General features: G+C 41.5%; 1 protein-coding gene across 1 annotated transcript in view; it reads right to left on the bottom strand.

Moving 5' to 3' along the window:
* CSMD2 (CUB and Sushi multiple domains 2) overlaps positions 1 to 19679 on the bottom strand; it is a 735331-nt gene that overhangs the window by 52117 nt on the left and 663535 nt on the right. The window contains exons 49-54 of the mRNA XM_032227842.1: positions 17444 to 17629; positions 16020 to 16214; positions 13259 to 13432; positions 11578 to 11751; positions 2289 to 2462; positions 521 to 709 (exon numbers count right to left, since the gene is read on the bottom strand). Coding sequence (XP_032083733.1) covers positions 521 to 709; positions 2289 to 2462; positions 11578 to 11751; positions 13259 to 13432; positions 16020 to 16214; positions 17444 to 17629 — 1092 coding nt within the window. The remainder of the gene's footprint in view (positions 1 to 520; positions 710 to 2288; positions 2463 to 11577; positions 11752 to 13258; positions 13433 to 16019; positions 16215 to 17443; positions 17630 to 19679) is intronic.

Raw genomic sequence — 19679 nt, 5'->3', positions numbered from 1 at the left:
TTTTATTTACATGACTGTGAATTTCTTTCATTCACAATAAGTAAGGCTTTAGCAAACAGTCTTTTAGAGGAATGTTTATCCACACGCACCTTATCTCATTTGGAACACTACAAGATAACTAGTTTCCAAACACAGGGCAAAGCAAAACTTGACACAAAGTCTCTTATAATTACAAACAGAACTTTCCACTTCTGACACCACCAAATGAACGAATTGTTTCCTGCAAAAGCAGGAGGGGCCAATCACCCCCAAGGTGTGGCTTTACTCCTAAGTTGACCCTGCTTTCTTAGTTGTTCTTGTCTTCTGGCAGCTCTGTGCATGCGCACACTGGGAAGTGGCTCCAGCTGTTCCTCTGCCTCACTCCTGTCTAGCTCCCTCATCTGAGCTTTCCTCAGCCCCCAGAATTGTCCCATGTTGCTCCCCAACCTCCTCACTGTCCGACTCTGCTGCCAGCTCTGCTGGCCACCAGTAGACCCCAACATGAATGGAAATCAAAGTAAAAGGAAAGCAAGGAACTTACAATGACAGACAGGCAGCAGGCGGTCCCAGATGCCATCTCCCTGGCAGGTAAGCACATGGGTGCCCAGTAAATAATATCCACGGTTGCATTGATAAGAGACAGTTGTTCCAAAACTGAATCTGTGAGGCCCACTTGGTTGCACTTGACGGACACTGTTTTCCAGGTGTCCAGGATCGGTACAATTTACAACTGCAAGCAAATCACAGAAGATAAGAAAAACATTAACAACAACAACAAAATGAAAAAGTGTTATGGGGAAAGAAAATAATCTCACTTTTTCCCTTCCGCTTTTGAAAATAACATTGGGGGATAGTAGATCAAATCAAGGGTATCTGTGGGTGTAAGCAAAAGGATAGTGGCTGCAAGCTGAAGGCACAACTGAAGTGCCACCTCTTTTTCATATTTATGTGACCCACATCAAAAGGGGGTGGGACTCTGATTATGTGGTTGTAGCAGGCATCCTGACTTTTTAAACCCTCCCCACCAATGCCACTGGATCAAACCCTAGTGTTTTACTCAGTGGTGAATTTTTTTTTACTACTGGTTTGGTGGGCATGGCAGAGGAAGGATATTGTAAAATCCCCATTCCCTCCCTACTCCTGGGGAAAGGATATTGCAAAATCTCCATTCCCTCCCCATTCCTGGGGGAAGGATATTGCAAAATCTCCATTCCCTCCCCACTCCTGGGGAGAAGGATACAGGTGAATGCTCATCTCTGTTTCAAGACCATTGAGCCAGTGCTATCCAAAGACATTTCCACAGTCACGTGGCCAGCATGACATCATAGAGTGCTCGTACCTTCCTGCAGAAGTGGTACCTATTTATCTACATGCATTTGCATGCTTTTTTTACTGCTAGGTTGGCAGGAGCTGGGGCTAGGATGGTAGCTCAACCCATCATGTGGTCCTTAGGTCTTGAACCTGGGCTGCCAGCTTTCCAGCTGACAAGCCCAACATCTTAACTGCTGAGCCACTGCAATTTCTTTTTCATGTAGCAGGATATGAATTAATAGGAATTGTTGTGAAGAATGGAGTCCTTGGTGGTTTCTGAGTTCAACCCAGAGATACATATATTCTCTTGACTGAAGTGGTGTAGGGTTTCCTCCCTTTGCCTGAAGTGGTGTAGAATTTCCTGCCTAAGCTAAGCAGGGGGTTGGACTAGAAGACCTTCAAGGTCCCTTCCAACTCTGTTATTCTAGATTTTATAGAATGTAGAGAAAATATTCTTCTATTGTACTGAAGAGAGGTGGATGGTTGACCAGAGCTCATCGAAGAAGCAAAACTAGACAATACTCTTGGTGCTTTCAAATGCACTCTTTTAAATAATGATTGAAACATTATAATTATGTATTTTGGACACACTTCATTCATTTGGTCTCTGTGTTTTTATGGTTTTACAGTTTTGGCTGTGTTATTGTGATTGTGAGCTGCCCAGAATTGTGATTTAAGATGGGTAGCCATGTAATTTTTTTAAATGAAATAAATAATGTGTTAGTTTAATTTTGGTTTTAATCATCATCAAACCGTTAGGCCAGGGCCTTTTCCCTTTTATCTAGGCTTTCCACATGACACTGAAGCTGGACTGTGCTGAGTAAAGACCCCTCTTTCTTTCAGGAATCTGCTGGGACACATTGAAAAGAAACACAGGGAGGTCCTGCTTATGGCACTTCCATCAGAAGAGAAGCAGCTCCAGGCTGCAGGACAGATTTAGATTGCAGAAATAAAGGGGGAGTGAGGGAGAAAGAGGGGGATAAAGAAACACAACTTACTGCGACAGATGGGCAAAGGTTTACTCCACTGGCCATTTGCCAAGCATTGGGACTTGGAAGTCCCTTCCAGGTGATATCCAACGTTGCATGTAAACTTGGCCACATTGTTGAGATTGAACTGAGTGCCTTGGGTCAGACCATTTGTTGGATTACCTGGATGACCACAGGTGATGGCTGCAGAGAGAATGCAAGATATTACACCCCTGCCTTGTTCCCTGGCTCAAGGACATACAAATGCCAACTACAATAGAATAAAGTGCTACAGGTGAGATTTTTCCCAGGTTTGCCCATCTTCTAGCAGCATCTGATTAGAACTACGCTGCCTTCAGTCTGAGCTAAGTGTTGTACATAAAATTATGTCCTACAATGTTCTACCTGTCAATGTGCCTACTGTCCCTGTCCTAAAGGTTGAGAAAGGAGTCCCAAACGTGTCCCCTCCCCCCTAAAAGGCAACTGGACTTCCTTGTTTTTTTTTCCTTTGAAAACATTTCACTTCTCATCCAAGAAGCTTCTTCAGTGTTCAAAGAAAAAAACAAGAAATTCCAGTTCTCTTTGGGGAAATGGCAAATATGACCTGGATGATTGAGAATCTCCATAGACAATCGGAGAAGGAGGGGGATATTTGAAGGAAGGATTGTATTTTAGCCACAGAGTTTTTTTCGTGGCCTTCACCAGCCCCTCTCCATTTCCGGCAGACATTGTTGCTCTGATACTTTCCTTCAAGGAGCATAGTGCTTTCCATAGTACAGGTAACAACCAATAGACAAATAATCCAAATAACTGCTTTGAATAACTGTCATTTGATTTCATTGAATCGAATCACCAATTATATCATCTAAAAATATTTTGTGACTTAAGTATTCTTAGAAATTAGAAACTTCGGCAAGATTTGCCTTTGGTTGATTATTCAGTTGTTCTAAATGTGACATTCTCTTCATTTGCGTCACGATTGCATCATATATTCCATTTTGTAAAATTGAGAAGACTCTGTTGGCTATACTTCAATATGTTTTCAAATCATTATCTCATATTTTATACAACTGACACAATTTCTTTCCCCATTCTTTCTGGGGATTATCTTTGCCTACCCACCTTTTGAAATATTGATAGATAGATAGCCTGTAGCCATAACTTATTTAGGCAATTTAGAAAACAAGAGACTCTTGTTCGGGCATTCAGCTAAGTATTTAGAGAATTCATACTTGTATGTAAAGCAAGTGTGAAAGCTGGCTTGGCCTTGCCTCTTTCTTTCCCCGGCTTCTGGGTATGCAATAACTGCCTGTCCATGGTCTCTGGTCCATGACTGAAAAATTGATTGATTGATTGATATTGTCAAGAAGAGCTTGATCATTGCTGCCTTAAACAAAAGTAAAACAACTATGGAAAAATAAAACAATGGTAGTACTAATAGTAATAGGTGCCTTGGGTGTAATTCCAAAACATCAAGAGCACCAAAATCACAATCCGTCAATTGCAAAATGCAGATTTAATTGATACAACTTACATCCTGTGATGATACCTCTAAGACCATCAAGCATCCACATCTGCCTATTTCAGGTCCTTGGGAAGGACTTGATAGGTGGAAAAAAATGCCAATCCACTCTAAAGATTTGGCTGACTGTGCGGTAATAATAATAATGCATTATTATTATGGTCTGTTGTACAGTCAGCCCGATGTTCAGATTGGACTTTACCTATCGAGTCCTTTCCAAGAATGTGGGAGAGGCAGATGTGGTTGTTTGATGGTGTTACAGATATTGTTGCAGGATAATTATGTTATTATTATATTATCAACAAATAATAATATGGCTAGGTTTCATCCATACAAGTATCATGGGAAGCTTAACCTCCTCTGAAGCTTTGAATAGAGGTAAAGGTTTCCCTTGCATATATGTGCTAGTTGCTCCCAATTCTATGGGGCAGTGCTCATCTCCCTTTCAAAGCCGAGGAGCCAGCGCTGTCCGAAGACGTCTCTGTGGTCATGTGGCCAGCATGACTAAATGCCAAAGGTGCATGGAACACTGTTACCTTCCCACCAAGGGTGCTCCCTATTTTTCTACTAGCATTTTTACATCCTTTCGAACTGCTAGGTTGTCAGAAGCTGGGACAAGTAACGGGAGTTCACTCCGTTACACAGTGCTGGGGATTCGAACCGCCGAACTGCCAATCTTCTTTGTATATAAAGTTTTTTTATTTTTTTCATTTTCATAACATATAATCACGTGCACTATTAAATAGCCAACATCGTATTGTATTATTAAATGTTTACATCAACTGCCAACATTTTGATGGACAAACTCAGCAACTTAGCCACTGAGCCACCGCGTCCCTATGCGACGAATAATTTGTGCAAATTGTCTTAATTTGGTGAAGGCTAATGATACCATCCTCAAACATTTAGTTCAATGTTTTAACACTGTTGTATACCAAGATGCTAAAATAGATGGTAGCATTTAGCTCACCTTGACTGATTTCAAAAAATCACAGTTAAGTATGATAGGTCATAGGACAATTTTTTTCAAATGCCAGAAAAAATATTAAACCACTTAGGTACCATTCCCAAGAAAATGACAGTATGTGAATGTGTTCGTACAGTCATCATAAACTGAGCTTAACCTGAAGCAAGAATTTCTCTTTTCAACACTTAATAGAAATAACTGTCATAGAAAATCTCCTCTACATTCCCCCCATGGATCTAACTTAGCCAAGCTTATCAACTCACACGTGTAATGTTAAAACCCTTAGAGCTATACACTCATTGAGACAGAATGCGGGCTCCTAAAAGTTGTATGGGGGAATAAAATAAAGGGCATGCGACAATATTTCCTTTAACAAGATGAAATGGCACACTGTAACTTAAAATGCTGCAGGCCACAAGAAAACGTTGCAAATCAAACAGCTTTTTAATTCTTTATTTCCTACAGGTTCACATACAAAACATGCTGGAAAGGATTTTTCCCCCCCAGAATCCAACATACCGTATTTTTCAGGGTATAAGACACACTTCCCTCGCTAAAAGAGGGTGAAAATTTGGATGCGTCTTATACATTGAATGTAGCCTCACCCATCCACCAGCCCCCACCCTTTTGCCTCCCAGCAATTTACCTCCTTGCAGCAAATGGGGAAAATGGGGCTTGCAGAGGCTGCAACAGGCTATGGCAATCCCTGCAGCCTGAAACAGCTGATCATCGGGAGGCCCATGCTGAAACTGAAAGTGAAACTTGCTGTTTGCTGCACAAGGCAAATTGCTAGAGGTAGATTTTTTTTTCTTGTGCTAATCAGGCTGTTTGCTGCTTGCTGCAAGGAGGTAAGTCAATAACTACAAAAGCCTATAGAATGTTCAAATTATTAGGCTTATTTTTAAAAGACTGCTTTATTGTTGTTCTAGACAACTTAACAAAATGAAGAAGTTTTTTAAAATAAATGCTTGATCTGAAGAGGGCTCAGAGCTATTGTATCTTCTTTTAAATAGCAGAGAATAACGTATACTTCCAGAAAGCCACATCGATTTTAACAGCATCTGTACAAGTATAATCTGAAATGTAACATCACAAACAGTTTATATCATCTGTACTGTTTGCTGTTGGCTGCAAGGAGGCAAATTGCTGGGAGGCAGAGGCAGAGGCGTGTCTTATACTCACAGTAACTATTCTGGCTTAAGGTATCTGAGTGTTATATTTCACTATTGTGTTGAGGACAACACGCTTGTTCCAACCCATTCTCATCTCGAGGGCCTCCATTTTTCCTCAAGGGTGCTTAGGATGGGCCTTTTTAGTTGTCTTGTTGGAAGCATACAGAATGGAACATCAAGCAAGATAGGTTGCTATTGGCATTGTGAAACTAACAAGAAGGGTATCCCTAAAAGTGATACTGCCATTCAATTGGGAGGAGGGGGGCCTTGGAGTCAATTTATTGGCAGTGCCTGTGACAACTGATATTTTACAACTGGTTTCCTGGCACGAAATGCCTGAGATCCCCTCACCTTTTAGGGGGATGTTTATGATGGCCATCTGGGACATGGCACTTTACTGTGTAATGGAAGATAGCCTTGGGAATGTATGTTTATTCGGCTCTCAGGGCAGTTGATAAAGAAAACAACTTCACACTTATGTATTGACTAGAATCTGCATTCTAACAAAGAGGAGGGGGTCACTATTACTTTAATTCTACTTGCATTGCCTAAAGGGATTCAGATGTTGCTTTGCATTTAACAGCTTCCATTCTTCTTAATTAAAGGTTCCTTTTGAAATAATCCGTTTCAAGAGTCTTCACTTTCTTAAGTTAGGAGAGGAGCCTTTACAAAGGGGTTGAAATACATCAGAAAAGATTAAGATCATATTGGCTGATAAAACAGGTTTCCAAATTTGAACAGTAGAATTAATAACCTGCCAAGAAGAGAGGGAGGGGACCCTGAAAAGATTTATTTCACATTAGAAAGTGAGCAAGAAAGAAAAATGATGGCTCAAACCAGCGCATATTCACAGAAATATTTTTTGAGTAATGAGGGTATATGACAGCAACTGAAGCTTGCACTTATATTGCTCTTGTCTAGCCCAACCATAGAACTTTCTTGCTCCTCATAAATACAACAGATGTGTCTGACTGTCAAAAATTGGGGGAATTATTGCCTCTGTGATGGGTCATGTGAGGAAAGGACTCCAGTGAGGATCTTGCTTTGTAAAGACTCAAAAGTAGCAATTTGGGATTCAGCTTTAGCCACGTAGCACAATGGAGCATAGAATCACAGGGCTGGAAGGGACACTGGAGGCCTTCTAATCCAACCCTCTGCTCAAGGCAGGAGACCTTATACCCCTGATGGCGAACCTATGGCACATATGCCACAGGTGGCATGCAGAGCCCTCTCTGCAGGCAGACCAGTTGTCACCCCAGCCCAGCTCCACTGTGCATGTGCACGCGCCAGAAGTGGGTTGCTCCCAGTTCAGCCCAGATCGGGCAAACCGGTAGTAGCGGAGGTGGGAGATTCCTCCCACCCATCCAGACGCTTCTGCACAGTGAGCGAACTTTAGTAAAAAATTTGAAGCACACGCCTCCCATTGGCCATCTGGTCTTCGGGTCTCTGCCGCACATACTCAGGGGGCAGAGTACATGGAGGGGATGCATGTGCACATACAAAGGGGGGAAGGGTGCTTGTGTGTGTGTGGGGGGGTCTTACATTGCATTTTGGGGCTCACACAGTGCCCCATGCCCCATTTTGGCTTCCAGGTCATTGTGGGAGACCTTCTGGGTCCAAATCAAGGGACAGGGAAGCATGTGTGGACCCCCAGGTCCTGATTTAGGCCTGGGAGGCCTCCTGCACCAACCTAGAAGCCAAAAATGTGGGGAGGGCAGGGTGGTTAGTCATCACTGCTTTATACTATCCTGGTGAAATGGTTGTCCAGAATATTTTTTTGAAAAATTCCATTGATGGAGTACCTACCACTGCAAAGCATTCCATTGATTGTTCTCACCATCAGAAAATTTCTCCTTATTTTTAGGTTGGATCTCTCTTTAATATTTATTTGTTTGTTTGTTTGTTTGTTTGTTTGTTTGTTTATTTATTTATTTATTTGGCTTCCATCCACTAGTTCTTAATCCTGCCATCTGGTACTTTTGAAAATAAGTCAATCCCCTTTTCTCTGTGATAGCCCCTCATGTACTGGAAGATAGTTATCAGGTCATCCCAATCCTTCTCTTTGATAGACCAGACATACAGCACCTAGCCCCCTCAACCCTTATACAATTTAGCCCTCAACCCCTTTTTAGCACACAACTTACAAAGCTACCTATGACCTCTGATAACAACCAATCAGGATATTCCCCCTGTGCCCCAGGAAGTTCAAAGCCCAGGAGAGGGCACATAAATCCAGGGACTCTCAGCATCTCTGTCTTTTCTGCTCAGGAACTCAAGCCATGTGTGATCCTGTCCACCATTAAATCATCTTTCCAAGCAGCCTCCATGTTTCCAGGGTCTTTTCCCCCAACTTGGAACTGAACCCAGATGGACATTTCTTCCAACACTCTTCTCTGCACACTTCCTAGAGTCTCAGCATCTTTATTTATATTGCTCAAAGAGAAAATAAAAGCTGTTTCTTAATTACTAAAACATCTCATGTTCTCTTTTATACAATCACAAATAAGGGATATTCTCTTCCTCTTGGAAAAGCTTGTGTCTGTTGTATGTCTCACAGGTAGAGTCAAAAGGGTTTCTCTATTCCTTGCAGGCTGTAGCAAAATGCATCAAGCATTCACAATGAGAAGGGAAGAGGACTAGGCAACTACATGGAAGACCAGTCAAAGAGTGTTAATTACAGGTTTTCAGCAACTTGGTTTTTTTTTCTGTGTGGTCTCAGTGCTGTCATATACATGGAAGATTAGCAAACTGTTCTTCCCATGGGTAGATGCTCTGTTGAAATTTGTAGGATTTGTTTTGGCATCTTATATCCATCTTAAAATGCCCTTTAAATATATGTGATTAATTTTAGATCCCGAGAGGAAGACCTGGAGTGGAATTGTTGAGCGTTCTTTAGCAAACAAAACACTACTTTGGCGAATGCAAAGTAAGTGATATAACAATAGAAACAGAATGAGATCAAATATGTGCTCAGCTGAGCATCTACTTTTATACCAATGCAACCAAAATGACCAGGAGAAAAAGGGGGATTTCCTTTGAAGCCCAAGGTAGCATAAATCCACCATGACTTGTGAATCTTGATAGATCTGTCCTTCTTTACAGAAGTTGAATCTCTTGCAGATCCACCCCAGTGAATTGTTAAATGGAACACTTATCTCCCACAGTTGTGGGTGCTTTTCAAGAAAAGATGGAAGAACCATTTGTCCAGGATGGTATAGTATAGCCCCGTGATGGAGAACCTATGGCATGCGTGTCTGAAGTGGCACATGGAGCCATGTCGCCTGACACGTGAAGAATCACCCATTCCTCTTTCGGGTTTCTGGCATGCATGTGCACGCGTTCCGGAAACTGGAAGAGCTCGTCTTTCATTTTCCGGGATGAGCATGTGTGCTCCCTTTTTGGCACTCAGTGCTGAAAAGGTTCACCATCACTAGTATAGCTTTATTGTCATTGTACATCATGTATACAATGAAAGTTGTTGTCATGGTGCAATCCATGACAACAAATACAAACAACATAAATAGTATAAAGAATAATCCCTATGCAAGTAATTAGGAAATTTAAAAGAAAGAAAAAGAAAAACTAGTCTTATGTTTCCATGTGTGCATGGAGTGATTGTGGTTGTTTTGAAGAGCCTGACAGCCCAAGGATAGAAACTACTTTAAAACCTATTTGTTTGGCTGGCTATGCTTTGATGACTTCTGCCTGATGGTAGATATGCGAAGAGACACTATAAGGATTTCTGCCTTATACCATCTTGGACAAATGAAGGTTGGACTGGGAGACCTCCAAGGTTCTTTCCACCTCATGATTCTATGACGTTTCTACGATATTTGTCATAAGGAAAAGACTTGACAGAAATAAAGTCTAGAATGGGCTCATAATCAAAACCAACAATAGATCTGCTGATAAAACTGGGTGAACCAAAATTGTAGGACAGCTTAATTTCCCTAGGATGCATCTTTAAATATTTCAGAAATCATATTTTTTGATCCAGTCAAGTATGCAATTCTTAGAAGTTCTGTTTTCACCAAATTTTTAACTGGATCTGCAGAAGGGAGTGAGGAATTCTAGAAATATGAAATGATGATCCCAATCAATTAACCAAGGCATTATGTTTTGCTCTAAACTGTCCTATACAGGGCTAACAATCTCATCTTTTTACTCAAGTTGTGAGTAATTCATTCAGTCATTTGTCCCATTTTGCAAATTTAGTTCTCCAAGAAAAGGAGACGGAGAGAAAGGTGCTGAAAAATCAAAACTCTCCCTTAGGGAGCTAACTGGCAGCATTGAACATACGTCCCAAAACTGGCTGGTGTGACCAAGCAATGGCTATTATTACCTGGCTGTTCAGTGAAATGGGGTTAATGAATTAATGTAACCTTGTCAGGTTATGTGGGAAAAAATGGCTGGAGCTTCAGTTAACTCCAAGCTGTTGTCTACGGAGATTCTCAATCATCCAGGCATGGATGTTCCAAAGATGCTTTTCTAAAAGGAAACTGGACTTTTGTTTTTTTTCCCCTTAAAAAGTTTCAGTTCTCATCCAAGAAGCTTTTTTCAGTTCTCTGAACTTCTGTTCTTCAGAACTGAAGAAGTTTCTTGAATGAGAAGTGAAACATTTCAAGAGAAAAAACCCCAAGAAAGTTGAGTTGCCTTTTGGAAAAGCATCTTTAGGACGTTGAAAACTGGTGACTTTTAACCAGAATTATTCCTACTGGATTTCATTACATTTTATTAAATCTTTGCTACTTAATCCCAAAGGCTTTGGGTGGACCACAGCAATCAAAGAGAGAAATTGCAATAAAACTGATAAGGGGGAGTGTTCTGACCCAGGCTTCCTTTAAATGCAAGAAGCAGAGTCTTGGTCCAGGCGAAACCCCTTTTATTTACATCACTGTGAATTCCTTTCATTCACAGTCCGCAAGGCTTAGCAAACAGTTTTTCAGAGGAATGTTTATCAACATGAACCTTACCTCTTTTGGTAAGCTGCCAAATAACTAGGTTCCAAACGCAGGGCAAGGCAAAACTTGGCACAGTCTCTCTTATAGTCACAAACAGAACTTTCCACTCTTGAAATGACCAAATGAACAAATTGTTTCCTGCAAAAGCCCCCTCCCCGTTCGCTCCTCTTTTCTTTCCTATGGGAGGGGCCAATCACCTACAAGGTGTGGCTTTACTCTTAAGTTGACCCTGCTTTCTTAGTTGTTCTTGTCTTCTGGCAGCTCTGCCCATGACCACACTGTGAACATGCTCCAGCTGTTCCTTTGCCTCTTTGTTGTCTAGCTCTCTCTCTGCCTCGTACGCAGAGCCCACGTCTGAGCTTTCCTCAGCCCCTGGACCCTGTTCCTCCCCAACCTCCTCACTGGCCAACTCTGCTGCCCGCTCCGCTGGCCGCTGGTGGGTCACAACAGAAAGGTGAAAGAGAGCAGAAGTGATAGACCAGATGGAATGGAGCCAGGAGTCTCAAAAATCCTTACATAATCTTATGCTAGACTACTGAAACTTGCAAGATTTTTGGCAACTAAGGAGGCATCTGGGGAATCAGGACTGGGAAACAGGGCAGTTGCATCCTCACCCTCTCCCCCGCCCTTTTCTGAGCTCTCTATTAAAGTTGTGAAGTCTATTAAAGCTGTGTAATTAAAATGGCAACATACTTACGCACACAAACAGGAGTCTTCCCGGACCAGTGGTGATCTTGCTGGCAGATGCGGACCGACATGCCGATGAGCCGGAAGCCAGGGTTGCACTGATACACCACGCTGCCACGGTAATTGTAGTTCTCTCCATTGATTTGGCCATTGACAATAGGACCTGGCTCACCGCAGTGTCCCGCTGGAGGGGCAAGTAAATGTGGTGGTGGGGAAAAAGAGAAGGTAGAATTACTGATAGCCCAATATAGAACAAAGTCTACCTGGATACCTATGTACCTTAGGAAAAGTACTACAAATTTTGTCTTAATTCAGAAGGTTCTTAAAACAATATAAAACTGAAACCAGAAGTTTTTCTTTTAGGGATATTGGACAAAGAGCTTGAAAAATATTGGAATTTTGTTATTACAGTATATAGACACACAGCCCCTCACATTTTGTAAATCTTTAAGGATATCTTCATGTGACAACACTGAAGAAATGACAATGTAAAGTAGTGTGCATACAACTTGTATAACAGTGTAAATATCCTGTCCCCTCAAAATCACACAACACACAGCCATTAATGTCTAAACTGCTGGAAACAAAATTGAGTACACCCTTAAGTGATAATGTCCAAATGGGGCCTAAGTAGCCGTTTCCCCTCCCTGATGTCATGTGACTTGTTAGTGTTATAAGGTCTCAGGTGTGAAGGGGGAGCCAACATTTCTTCAGCAATGTCACATGAAAAGATATATTTAAATATTTACAAAATGGATGGGGCGTACTCACCTCTGTCATCTACTGTATATATGCTGATGGTAGCAAGAGACTTCTATGCACCCAAAAAATGGAATTATTTCCCACAATGGAAGAATGGATGGAAAAAGAGTTGGTAGAGATGGAAACAGTAATTAACAAGAAAAAGTAAGTTTTGTTTCCCTTTGGAAACCACTTCTGAACTTTATGCTCAAAAGAGGGGAAAAAATGAAAATTTGAGTTTAGGTTCCTAAAAGTACTTGTTTCCACATTGTTTATAAGTACATCATCTCTAAACCTCTTGGTATGACAAAAAAATGAGACTGTTCTTTCTTTATACGGGTGGTGAGTCAACATTATCAAGAGACTGCTAAAATCATTAGGTTTTTTTTTAGATATTTATAGGGTTTTTCATCCACTGCTAATATTTTTTAAAAGATATGTTCAATTATATCAGGTTTCCAAAGATGGCATCAGGCAACTCCAACAATGAGAGAGAAGTAGAAAAGTCTTTTGTATGTATCAAACAGTTATAAAGCCAGGATAAAGGAAGAACAGCAGCAAAAACCCATTACTGTTTTCATTCATTCTGTTTATTAAGACTATTCAAGACATTTCCCCATCTGGAGCGGATAATAAAGTGTAAAATAAGGTTTAATTTAACCAAAAGCAAAATAAAAGTACTTTGGGTAGCAAGAGACTTGTCCAATACAGTATTTCATTCTTCAGCAAGAAGAAGAAAAAGAAATGATGCAAATTAAAAGGAGCTGATTAAAACTGTCCCTTACACATTTATCAACTGACATTGTGGTGGATTAATCCACTGCTTCAATCTGACCTTGCAGCTCTTTTGAAAGATGGGTCAGAAACTGCCTCTGAAGAGTCCCCTAATCTCCTATTTGGGGCTTTGAATGGCCCCTAGCTGATCAGGTTGACAGTAATCCTATACTCACCCAGGCATGTCACTTCTAGTCCACTCCAAAGACCATTGGCCATACATTCTCGGACACGAGACCCCACTAAGGTGTAGCCGCTATTGCAGGAGAAGATCGCAGTAGCTCCATAAGTGGTTAAGGTCCCAATCCTGTTTCCATTGGATGGCACGGGCAAATCTCCACAGGAGATGACTAAAATATAACACACACACAACAAACAAAGTGTCAGTTTTGGAAGCTATTGTTTTCTTTCTTCTTCCTAATTGCCACATATTTTAGCCTGGGAAATTGGAAGGGTTTTTTTTTTTTTGAGCAGTAGAAACATAGCCATGATTTTACTATGAAAATCAAGGACGCTTGCCTGCACCTGGATGGGACTGCCTGGAGATTGTATCCAGTTGAATGCAAAGATTGGATTGGACCAGGTGATGAACTTGTGGATGTGGGCAGAGTTGTGAACTTTCAACTGGGTGGGGAAAACCTGGAAGCTTTCAGATTCGGGTTTTTTCCAGATGTGCCCACATGACATCTCTAATAAATTGGAATTTTAAGGAACTTCTAGTCTCAAAGTTTTATTTTGTTGGGGGTGTTTTTTGGAACCCTGACGCTTACCGTATTTTTCGGAGTATAAGATGAACCTTTTTCCCTCAAAAAAGAGGGAGCCTCATAGCCCTCAGGAGCACTCTACAAGCCTCTTAAAGGCTATGCATGCCCTCTTTTTTTTGGACAAAAAACTGGCCATTTTTGGGAGGTCACAAAAATGGGCCATTTTTGGGAGGTCTACAGAGTACAAAAGCTTTTTTAAAAATTTGCCTCTTCAAAATCTTGGTGCGTCTTATACTCTGGTGTGTCTTATACTCCAAAAATATGGTAGTTAATAAAGCATTTCTGGTGTTGTTCCACAACTGAATTTGGTCATTCACAGTCATTTGTCTGTGGATGGTGCAAAGAACTAAGTCCCTGGTCCATGCCTAATAGGTCCAGAAAGGCTCTCCAGAACATTGACATGAATTGGAGCCCTCCTGTCCAAGATGATATGTTAGGGAGCTCCATGTAGACTATAAACGTGGTATAAGAATAATGTGGCAAGTCCTGTTGCTGTTGGTATCGTCTGGCATGGGATGAAATGCACCTGTTTTGAAAACAGACCTGTCACCACCCAAATGACTGTGTTTCCCACACTTTTGGGGAATTCCATAATAAAGTCCATAGAAATCTCTCTCCATGGACCTATCAAAGGACACTAGGACAAAGAAGAGTTCACTGTTTTTTCAGATATGGGTGTATGTTACAATAAATTGCAAATTGTTCAATCACCCTTTATTTAATCAACCTCAAGTGGCTAGTTTTGTACCACATATGATGGAGGACTTCATGGTACTCACTAAAATGCATTTTAACATGTTGTCAAGAAGTGACTAACTCTTGTGACTTTAAAACTCCTAAGCCAATTTTTGCGGATTCCCAAATCCTCCTGCTTTACAAAACCTTGGCAACGAAAGTGAGACTTCAGGCGGCATGATTTTTTAATAAGAAAATAATTTTAGCTATAAAATTGGTGTGCTAGGTTTTATTAAGTGATACATTAGTAAGGATGTATTCCAGAACCTTTTCTAACCAAATAGTTGTTTGGAAACAGAATTGGTTCATTATATAAATTTTGTATATTTATTTTTTAATTTATTTGTCTGTTACCAATTCCCAAAGTCTGTGGAAGGTGAACAATCTCATAATTATGTACAGCAGTGTTTCTCAACCTCAGCAGCTTTAGATTGTGTGGACTTCAACTCTCAGGATTCCACAGTTAGCTGTGCTATCCACCAGAGTCGGACAGTGAGGAGGTTGGGGAACAGGGGCCAATCCTGGGGGCTGAGGAAAGCTCAGACGAGGGCTTTGCATAGGAGGCAGAGAGGGAGCTAAACAGCAAAGAGACAGAGGAACAGCTGGTGCCTGTTCCCAGTGTGTGCATGCGCAGAGCTGCCAGAAGACAAGAACAACTAAGAAAGCAGGGTCAACTTAGGAGTAAAGCCACACCTTGGAGGTGATTTGCCTCTCCCATAGGAAATAAAAGAGGAGTGAACGGGGAGTGGCCTTTTGCAGGAAACAATTCGTTCATTCAGTCGTTTCAAGAGTGAAAAGTTCTGTTTGTGACTATAAGAGATTCTGTGCCAAGTTTTGCCTTGCCCTGCTTTGGGAAACTAGTTATTTGCCAGCTCACCAAATGAGTTAAGGTTCATGTTGATAAAGTGTGTGTGTTGAAGTCCATGCATCTAAAAGCTGCTGAGGTTGAGAAAGACTGATGTAAATCAGAAGTGTTTTGGCGGCCTGGGTCACTGAAACCAGCAGCGACCAAGCCTGCCATGCCCATGAACTGGTTCTCCTACATGGCCACCAACTTGATTTTCAGGTTTGCACATGTGCAGAACAGTTGTAATTCTTTTTTTAACATTTTGCACATGCACAGACCTATTTTTGTGCAACCCCACATTGCTCGTGCATGCACAGTTTGCTGTAAATGGTTGTGTGCATGCATGAAGACCATTGAAAGCTAATAAACATGATGCCAGCAACGACATCAGAAACTGGGAAACCAGTTCAGGGGCGTGGCCATCCACTGCCTGTTCTGCGACTTAGGCCAAATTACCACTATTGGTTCAGCAGAACCGAGCCAAACCGGGAACAACCCACTTCTGCACCCCACCCCAGTGTCATGTCATTCTCCCAGATGCACACACTATTAGATTCCTTTTGATTTCTCATTCCTAAAACACACACTCACTTCTACAGGTCGGCATGGGTTCGCCTATGCTCCATTTCCCATTCGCCTGGCAGCCGATGACACGATACCCAATATAATAGTAGCCCGGGTCACAGATCAACATAAGCTGTGCGTTGTATTGGTACTGAGTCTCATGGATCAGCCTCCATCTCCCATGTTCCACAGCAATGCTGCTGATGTCAGGACAGCCAACCGCTGGAGTCACGAAAGAGATGAAAAGAGAAACAATCCAAGTCAAACTAAAGGCCCATTCATCTGTCCGTCCTAGCTGAGAACGGCCAGCTGAAAGCTATAAATAAGAGGAGAATGTTGCATTTGTCACTGTCACTGAACAGTCTGAACTGAATTTGTTCTAAACCGGTGGTCATTTGAAAATGGACCCAAATTTGTCACAAAGCTGAATGAAGTGAGGATGCAAATCTCTGAGGCAACATTGAATGATTTCTGAACAAGGGGAACAATGAACCTGATAACTAAAGTATCTATAAGAGGACAACAGATGGGAAGTCAAGTCTATTACAGGTGTTTAGCAGTGTCAGCTAGAAATTGAGCCTCCACCTTTTGATATAACACATACGTGCTAGTCATTCCCAACTCTAGAGGGCGGTGCTCATCTCTGTTTAAAAGCCAAAGAATCAGCGCTGTCCGAAGACATCTCTGTGGTCATGTGGCCGGTATGACTCAATGCCGAAGGCACACAGAATGCTGTTACCTTCCCACCAAAGGTGGTCCCTATTTTTCTACTTGCATTTTTACATGTTTTCAAACTGCTAGATTGGCAGAAGCTGGGACAAGTAACGAGAACTCACTCTGTTACCTGGTGCTAGGGATTCCAACCACCGAACTGCCAACCTTTCTGATCGACAAGCTCAGCGTCTTAGCCACTGAGCCACCATGTCCCTCTTGCATAAAATAGAAATAATCAATATAGAAAGAGTTACATCTGCATGGGAAGTTCTGTCTCAAAGAAACTAAAGAATGCGCAGAGTAGGGTAAAAAAAGTGACTTAAATTGCTCCACCAAAACCATGGACAGAGTTATCTGGAAAGAGGATTTCTTTGACTTTCTCAATGTAGAAATTCCCTTCACCAGCAAAATAGCAGCCTAGCTAAAAAAAAAAAAAAAAGGCCAGCAGGAGGATTTCACTCATGAGATCGTTCTTTGGGCTCGAATGAAAGAAAATATCTGGCCCTGTGGAGCAAGAGATTTAGATTTCTATATTATACTCTCTTTCTAATTTCCCAGTAAGCATCTAAGGAACTACTGTTGTCAAGAGACTAACTAACTAGGTGGTCTTTTAACTCCAACACAATAAGCTTCTGGTTGCTTTTGAAATTATTCTGGATGCTTATTAAAACAAAGGCATCGTGCTTAAAAGGAGACAAAGAATGTGGAAGGCTGAAGGTGGACCATATTAGACTCACCCACACATGGAGGAGGATTATTGCCATTGCTCCATTGTCCAGTTGCCAGGCACTCCACGCTGGAGTTATCTTGAGCCTGGAGGTGAAAGCCCTCTTTGCATTGGTAAACTGCTTTGCTGCCCATGGTGAACTCCCGGCCAAAAACAACCCCGTTCTTCGGAGCTTTGGGAACTCCACAGGAGATTGCTTGGAAGGAAAAGTCAAGATACGTGACTGCTTGCCTTCATACAAAGTCTTTGCTTCCATAGTGAGCTTCAAAATTTAACCTGGTTTTATTGTCTCGAGTCTTCCCTGTCCAATGCATGTACTGTATAGCAGCATTCACAGTAAACAATGATACCAAAAAGATGTGTGTGTTATGACATCACACAAATGTTGCAAATATATACTGGGTTCCTAACCGCTTTACTACCGGTTCGCTGAGAGGGCATTTTGCACGTGTGCTGCTCGCTTTATCCCCGCGCATGTGCGCCGCGTGTTGCACAAGCACAGAAACATGCCAGCGACAGCAGAATCCACCAGGGAACCATTTTGGGGGTGTGGCAGGCCTGGGTCGCTGCTGGTTCCAGCGACCCACACCCACCATACCACTACCGGTTCAGCCGAACCGGTCTGAACCGGCAGGAATCCACCACTGACTTGAGGTCTTGAAGCAGGTGCAGAAGTCAGGGTGGCCTATGCATAATGCAGTCATCACACACGTCTTGTGATGCATCCTTGTCACAAGACATGGCATGATGCATTCTTTGCCATCCCCAAGCTCTGAAGCCTTTCATATGCTTTTCCCAACCTCCAAAGATACCCATGTGCGTAGAAACATACTATTTGAATTTCTTTTTGCAAAACATGCCAACACACTTCAGTGGGACGTCTTCCAAATGAGCCAAGAACAGAAGGATATAAATTAATACCTAATCCCCAAAGTGGGACAAGGTGGGGGCCGAGACGTCAGCTAATTTGTGACCAATATTGGTTGGGGTTATGGTTCCTTTTGAACAGGGAAGATTTGCCTAGTCTTGAGGATATCTGTGACAGTAGCTAGCATTCTTTTGAGCTTGTGATGGTACCCAAGAACAGACCTTGCCTTAGTCCTCCAGGCCCTGCTATGCCTATCTTGATTTATGGGACTTGAGACCTATCTTTGAAGGCAATCAGAAACCACAGTTCATGCAACTGCTTGGAAGATTACAAGGAAAAACAGTTGATGTTTGATTGCTGGGCCATTTTTTAATGGTCTAAAAGTATTGACCTTTATGAATTGTGCCCAGATTACACCTACATTATTAAGAACTCCTACGCCACCTTTACTTTGAGATCAGCTTTCAAATCCTTTGTCTAAACTCAAGGGATAGGACCTTTTCAGCTGAGGTCATAGATTTGTAGATTATTATTATCCTAACTGAAATAGATTAAGCCCTGTCAATTTAGTTCTTTAAACAAACTTTAAATAATTATTTATTTTGAACTTTTAGCACTAGGATTTTTTTTAAAATTTGATATATTTTTAAATGTTGGGTGGAATCGGGAGTACCTTTATTGTTTTTGTTGGAATATATTAAGATCATATTTAATTATTGTTTGCTGTACTTTAAGTCTAATAGTGTCACTGTCCTAATTTTATTTAGGCAATCTATTTTGTAGAAATGGCCTTTGGAGGAATGCATAACCCTAAAAGGGGCACATTTTAAAATAACATCTGTTTTCCTTCTAAAATAACCATTTATGGATCTACTCTCTTTGTATAAACAACTCATCACCGAGACGTTAGAATATTTATAAACTTTTTTATTATGTTGTCATAGCAATTTAGCCAATGACTTGCTGGATGTTCATTTCAATTAAACAAGTTGAACCCTGTGGGCATCCTTGACTATCTTTTCCCAGGACACATTTGCCTGCAAGCTAAGCTGGGAGGCCATTGGCCAGCAGAATCGTGATTAGGGATCTGTGCTTAAACACAAGCAAAGGTAAAATGATAAAGCTGCAGGATAAACATCCAGATATCATTTAGATTTTTAAAAGTTCCTTTATGAGAAAAAGAGAAGAATAAATAGGAGGAAGCAGTAGGCTGGAGAGGGATTTTGAAAGAACAGCTATAGTAGATGGTGAAAGAAACACATAGCACAATAAGGTAAAGGTTCCCCTTGCACATATGTGCTAGTTGTTCCTGACTCTAGGGGGCGGTGCTCATTTCCATTTTAAAGCTGTAGAGCCAGCACTGTCTGAAGACGTCTCC

Source organism: Thamnophis elegans, chromosome 12, assembly GCF_009769535.1.
Source record: "Thamnophis elegans isolate rThaEle1 chromosome 12, rThaEle1.pri, whole genome shotgun sequence".
Lineage (NCBI taxonomy): Eukaryota > Metazoa > Chordata > Lepidosauria > Squamata > Colubridae > Thamnophis > Thamnophis elegans.
This window is presented reverse-complemented; position numbering and strand designations above follow the sequence as displayed.